Source organism: Hemiscyllium ocellatum, chromosome 22 (assembly GCF_020745735.1).
Source record: "Hemiscyllium ocellatum isolate sHemOce1 chromosome 22, sHemOce1.pat.X.cur, whole genome shotgun sequence".
Lineage (NCBI taxonomy): Eukaryota > Metazoa > Chordata > Chondrichthyes > Orectolobiformes > Hemiscylliidae > Hemiscyllium > Hemiscyllium ocellatum.
This window is the reverse complement of record NC_083422.1, coordinates 18,924,682-18,931,642: the sequence shown is the minus strand read 5'-3', so window position 1 is coordinate 18,931,642 and position 6,961 is coordinate 18,924,682. Positions and strand designations below refer to the sequence as shown.

Sequence of the window (6,961 nt, the reverse complement as noted above, 5' to 3'; positions counted from 1 at the left end):
AGATCCATTGCAGATGAAACAGTGGAGATGTGTGAAACAATGTGCATTAGAAATATTAATCTGGAAAAGACGGTATAATATAAACAGAACTATTTGGGGAATGTAGATGAACAGAGAAACCTGATGTCAATATATACAAACCCTTAAAGGTGGCAGGGCAACCTGATAATGTGGTTAAATAGCAAGTGGGTTGCTTGGGTTTATAAATAGAAGAATTAAATATAAAAGCAGGGAGATTATGCTAGAACTTGACAAAAGGCAGGCTAGGCCTTGAATGGGGAATTGTGGATAATTCTAAGCACCACACTTCAAGAAAGATGTAAAATGTACTGGAATAGAACTAGAGGAGCTTTACCACAATATAACAAGAAATACGGAACTTCAACTCTGAGGAGAGCTTGGAAAAGTATAGAATATTCTCCTGAATTTAGATGAGATGTCCTGTTGAGGTTTTCAGTAAGAGTCGTAAAGTTTTTAACAGTTTGCAAAGAGACCCTTTGCCCCATTGCAACCACGTTAGTCATCAAACACCCACTGATTCTCATCAGAGGTTTTGACTGAGTAGATGAAGAGAAATGAAATGATTCACTCTGGAGAGTGGATGAATAACTGGGAACCATAGAATCAAAATCACCAAGGAAGATGATTATCGAAATCCATTGTATTTACCTTTTTGAGCAACACGCTTATATCGGAATGCCAGGCAGAGATGATCCTGCCACTTTCGGACAACTCGCTGTGCTTCAGGGGTTAGTCCTTCAGGATCCCGCGAGAAAACAAACGAATAACTATCTGCACAAGTTCCATTATCATTCAGTTTTCGACATGTGTATGTGATGGCATAGTTGTCATAATCGGTGTCAATAATCCAGTGATCATCATCTGAAAGAAAGAAACATGTTGCAAGGTACTTTTTACCGTAATGGTAAACAATATAACATAGGCGATTGTATTTAAAAGACAGGCTGGTTATTCCAGCACTTTCACCACTGAGGCCCATTCACCCATCACCTCTGTGCCCACCAACCAGAACTCACCCTCATTGCTTTTTCAGTGCACAGACCTTTGAGGTCCATGTGTGGCATTAAATTCTGAAACTGACCATCAGTGTGATGCCAGTATAGCTTAAAGGGATCATCAGCATTAACTTACATTAGCTATTGGTCTAGCATGCCATCCCTGCATGGCCTCAGCCCTTCTTGCCTCTGCAATCTCCTCCAGGCCCATGATCCTCTGAGATCACCTCACTATTCCCGTCCTCTTGTACAAACCCAATTTTAATTGCTCCTCCTTGCAAGTCTTCCGCTGAGCCTTAGAATTCCCTCCTTCAAGCTCTCTGCTTCTCCCGTTCCTTCCTTCAGATGCTCCTTTTAAACCTGTTTGACTAAACCTTTGGTCACTGTACTAATACTTCCTGATGTGTTACCAATTTAAATCCTCACAAAGCACCACGGGTCATTTTAGCACGTTAAACAAAAGATGTTATCTAAATACTGTCACTGCTATTAGTTTCACACTGTTTGTCTGATTCTGCTACATAAATGTTGAGCTGTAAATCCAAACCAGTGCTGCAAGAAGTAGGAAAGCAGGTTTCTCAGAAGTCCACTGATGTGTGCGTGTTCCTGTGACACATCACTTGCCTGTTAATCCCTGCTGCATCATTACTCTAGCCAAGTATAAGTTTATTTTGTTCTGATGGAAAGATTAAAATAGGGGGAAGAACCAAAATAATAAGGGAACCATGAATGTGAAGAAGGTGTTTGGTATGCTTTCCTTAATTAGTCAGAGCGTTAAGTATAGGAGTTGGGAGGTCATGTTGCGGCTATACAGGACATTGGTTAGGCCACTTTTGGAATACTGCGTGCAATTCTGGTCTCCTTCCTATTGGAAAGATGTTGTGAAACTTGAAAGGGTTCAGAAAAGATTTACAAGGATGTTGCCAGGGTTGGAGGGTTTGAGCTATAGAGAGAGGCTGAACAGGCTGGTGTTGTTTTCCCTGGAGCGTCGGAGGCTGAGGAGTGACCTAGCAATTTATAAAATCATAACACACATGGATAGGGTAAATAGATAAGGTCTTTTCCCTGGGGTGGGGGAGTCCAGGTTTAGGGTGAGAGGGGAAAGATGTAAAAGGAACCTAAGGTGCAATGTTTTCATGCAGATAGTGGTGCGTTTATGGAATGAGCTGCTAGAGGAAGTGATAGAGGCTACTACAATTACAGCATTTAAAAGGCATCTGAATGGGTATCTGAATAGGAAGGTTTTGGAGGGATATGGGTCAAGTGCTGGCAAATGGGACTAGATTGGGTTGGGATATCTGGTCGGCGTGGACTGGTTGAACCAACGGGTCTGTTTCCATGCTGTGTATATCTCTATGACACTATGTTTAATAAGGAAAATGTATACAATGTTAGTTAACTGTATGACAATACAAATAGAGATTGTGTTAATAGTTAAATAAATAACTGAATACAGGAAATTGTCTTACTGAATGTATAAAGTTACCTTTCAGCATTCTGAATGAATCTGACTGTCAAAAGTATTCAGCGTGTTTTAAAGTGTTTAATGAAAACAATATATTACAAATGCAGCAGCTAATGTTATGGAGTTGGCCTGTATGGGGCATTGTGTTTTCGGACATTGTAATCAATGTATGCTTATAAATGGGACTGCTAAAGAAGCATGGTGCTGTCCCTTACAGTACTGAACAACAGAAGCAAAGAAGATTGTTCACTTATAAACATATATATTTCGAACATAAGCTAACAAGAGGGTGGCATGGTGGTTCAGTGGTCAGCTCTGCTGCCTCACAGCTTCAGGGTCCCAGGTTCAATTCCAGCCTCAGGTAACTGACTGTGTGGAGTTCACACATTCTCCTCGTGTCTGTGTGAGTTTCCTCCAGATGCTCCGGTTTCCTCCCACAGTCCAAAGATGTGTGAATTGGCCATGCTAAATTGCCTGTAGTGTTCAGGGATGTATAGGCTTAGGTGCATTAGTCAGGGGTAACTATAGGATAATAGGGTAGGGGAATGGGTCTGAATGGAATACTGTTTGGAGGGTCAGTGTGAACTTGTTGGGCCGAAGGGCCTGTTTCCACACTGTAGGGATTCTATGAAGAATGACTCACACATTCAGATAAATAAACTGCAAGAAAATAAGAACAAAAAAGAAAGCATTCATTTGTTTAGTTTTAAGTTCAATAATCGCTAAGAATGAAAACTGGACTGTGGTCACTTTAATAGCATCCACTCTTTATGCAACACCTAGAAGATGTTGTATGAAAGTTTGATGGAATTCAAACATTGTAACCTCATGGTCATTCAAGTCGTCCTCTTCCCCAGCATTCGGGATAACACAGAAAAAACATGCAATGTTCAGGTTCTCACAACCAATGAATCATGGGAAAACAGAAACATAAATAAAGCCATTTGGCCCAGTGCATCTGTGTTGGCACGACAGGTTGAGAGTGCAGGCAGCAACCTTTATGCCTATAGGCACGCTAGTCTGAAACGGCTCAATCTTATCTGATCTTTGAAGTTATGCAGTCTCAGGCTTGGTTAGTAGTTGAAGAGAACACTGCCTAGGCATACCAGATGCAGAAGCAAAGCAAAGGGGTTGGGTGGGGGGGTGGGGTGGGGATCTTGTGTTGCAATGGTAGGGTCTCTAACTCCAGACTGGACGGTCTGCATTCAAGTCCCAGCTGCTGTCCAGACAGGCCGACTCGGAAGTATTTCAGCGTAATTTGCTTTATCAACAAAGACTGAGAGTTAAGGGAAAACCTATATAAAACACTACCTTGGCCTCAGCTGAGTTTTACATCCAGTTCTGGGTAGCATGCGCTAGACAAAAGTGACAGTACTGGAGTGGGCAGAATACAAAATCTTGAGGATGTTCCCAGGGATGAGGAATTTCCAAATGTGGAAAGACTGGAGAAGTTGGGAAGAGAGGAGATTTGATAGGGGCAGTCAAAATTATGAAGGGTCTGGACAGGGTGGATGGGGATAACTGTTCTTGCTGGTACAAGGGGGGTTGTGACCTGGTACATGTGGAGTTGTGTTCACTAGCAAAACAATGGCGGGTAAACCTTCTCACAAGCGAGGAGTTAGGACCAGGAAGGAATACACTGTCTGACAGTTTGGTGGCAGCAGGGTAAACTCAGGTTTTCAAATGGAATTGAATTGCTAAGAAGAGTAGCTCAGTGGCATGCACTGCTGCTTCACTGCACCAGGGACCTGGGCTTAATTCCATCCTCAGGAGACTGTCTGGGTGGAGTTTGTGCATTCTCTCCGAGTCTGCGTGGGTTTCCTCCCACAGTCCAATGATGTGCAGGTTAGTGTGGATTGGCCACTCTAAATTGTGCTGGGCTGTGTAGGTTAGGTGGATTAGCCATTGATGAATGCAGAGTTATCGTGTAGGGGGTGGGATGCTCTTTGAATGCTCAGTGTAGACACAGTCGGCTGAATGGCCTACTTCCACACTGTTGGGATCGTATGAGTAGTGGAGATATACACAGTGAAAAGGCAGTGGGTGAATTGTTCTTTCAGACAGCAGTGACACGAAGGGCCGAACGTACACTGAGATCCTTCAAAATGAATGACTAGAAATTAATTAACAAAATACTGAGGGCATGGATTGCAAAGTCATTGGTGGGTTGGGTCAGGGTTTCCGAACGTTTGCTGAACAGGCAGGTTGACTCTGACAGTGTAAGAGAGCATGACCTTCCTGTACTGACAGGGTTACTCACTGCCTTTCTGCAGGTGCTCAGCTGCCCCCCAGTATTTCAGCTTGAACTTGGCGGGGTTCTCAGTATTGTTGAACGTTCCCATCATTTCAGCGCACACGATCCATTCCCTGCAGCAAGACAAGACAGACAAGAGTTAGAGCACAGAGAGAGAGGGGGGTGGGGGGGGGGGGGAGCTGGGGCAATCCTGCAGACAGGAGCTGCTGGCTTCTGCTGGGCTTACGGTAGTAAAGTGACCAGGCCAGTGGCTTTGGCCGTCATCGTCTCGTTTTCAATCTTGAACTCGGCATGAATGTTGCTCTCCAGGAAAATGCCCACGGGGTCCTTCTTTGCGAAGGCGTGCCATTTGCCCACATACTGGAAGAGAAAAGGTCAGAGAGTCAGGAAAGGTCTCCCTCTCCCTCCCTCCCCCCAAAACCCAGGGGCGCCAGCTTACCCGCGTCTTGTTGAAGTCTTCCTTCACGTGGAAGTTGTTCACCACGCAGTCGGACTTTGCAACGCAACTGGAGATGGAAACCAGCAGCAGCAGCAGCAGCAACCCCAAGACCCTGCAGTGTCCCATCGTCCTTCAGATTCTCTATCACAAAGCAGAGACACACTGATCTGCTAAAGCCAAACCGTCCTGACCCCTGAATGCAACTGGGTTCAATTGTGGACACTGAAAAGCCCAAAACACCAAACATGCTTACCTCTCACAGTGTGTGGTACAAATCTCAAATCCCTTGGATTCCGGTCTCAATCAAAATAGGAATTCACTTTTCGCACTATTGTGGACAAATCTCTCCAGGCAACTCCTCTGAGCAGTTAGTTGCCTTGCCACACCTTTATATGTAGCCCCCCCCCTCTTCCCCGCAAGCCTGCCATCTGTCTTTCGTAATCTGCCAAACCCCCCTCCCCCACCTAGAGACGAGCTTTGGAATGTAAATCATTGACAGAGACCCTCGTCTCAACAGTTACATAACTGCATGATAGATAGGCTATCCAGAACCAGCCCATCCGCCACATGCAACATACTGCAGATTTTTGTTTGGCATTCATTTAATTCCATGAGCAACAGTGATGCTGCTGAGCAAAGTCCCGCTCCCCAGATAGTGCTGAAGCGGCCATCAACAGAAGGAATAGAAAGTGTCTATTTCTTCACAGAACACAGATCCTGCCCAAATGTTTGGATGCTTCTGACAGCCGCTTGCAGAACATTTTTCCCTGTATCATCTCTGTTCCTGTGCCCAACTCGCTCCCCCACTAATAACTGGCACCAACGTTGACAGCTTTGGGCTGTGCAGGAATCACACATGTTTGTGAGAATGGTTGGAAACTGGGTCAGTGCCATTGACTGCAATGTTTATTGCACTTTGTACCAGTGGAATATATTTGTTAAAGCGATGTTATCTGCACACTGACTTCAGTTTGTGCAAGTAAACGTACTCTGGAACAAAAGGTTTATCAAGTTCAATGTGTCTCTGAGTTTATTTCTAAATCTCCTCCGGTTGGTTTCTCAAATAAGGGGAAGCAAAGTAATGGCAATGTCACTAGACCAGACACCTGAACAATGCTCCTGAAAACAAGGGTTAAAATCCCGCTGAGGCAAACTGGTGGAACATAAGTTGTAATAACCAACTTAAACATTCACTTGGTTTGTTGATGCACTTCAGAGAACGGAATCTGCCATTCTTATTTCAGCTGGTTTACATCTGACTCTAGCCCCACTGCAGTGTGTGGTTTACTCAGCAAGGGTCAAGCAAACCATCCAGTTCAAAAGAACATTCCCAATGGACAGCACATGCTTGACTTGCCAGTACTGCCCACATCCCATAAAAGAATAAATTAAATTAGATACCCATGGTAAAATTATATAACTCCAGATTTCAAGGATGTAAACATTTTGCTTTTATATAAGCAACCTTTGTTTATTATTTTTCATCAGACCAGAAGATGCTTTTGTGGAATAAGAACTTAAAATGCTTTTTACCATTGCTGTTGCTCAGATTCACACCCAACAAGGGAACCTTGAAGAAATAATTTCACTTCATAGCTTAGCAGTGTGACAACTCCCAGGGTAAATCAGGGCAGTATATGTTTGTATTTTCTCCCTCTGTCCATTCAGCCAAATGGGGAGAGATTGTGTCAGACTTCTGAACGTTGGCCTGATAGCTGCTAATTCTTAGTGAAGCCCAGGATTCTCCAATCAGGACTGTTTGATCAGGGTGATATTGTGTAATGCTG

The 6,961-nt window shown here is 44.0% G+C and overlaps 1 protein-coding gene across 1 annotated transcript; it reads right to left on the bottom strand.

Moving 5' to 3' along the window:
* Window positions 1–646: 646 nt before the first annotated feature.
* rbp4 (retinol binding protein 4, plasma) lies at window positions 647–5,300 on the bottom strand. Its single transcript, XM_060841781.1, has 4 exons — window positions 5,175–5,300; window positions 4,962–5,095; window positions 4,742–4,848; window positions 647–882 (listed from the first exon to the last, which is right to left on the bottom strand). Exons 1-4 carry the CDS (start codon window positions 5,298–5,300, stop codon window positions 647–649), a joined length of 603 nt encoding a protein of 200 aa, XP_060697764.1.
* Window positions 5,301–6,961: the final 1,661 nt, after the last annotated feature.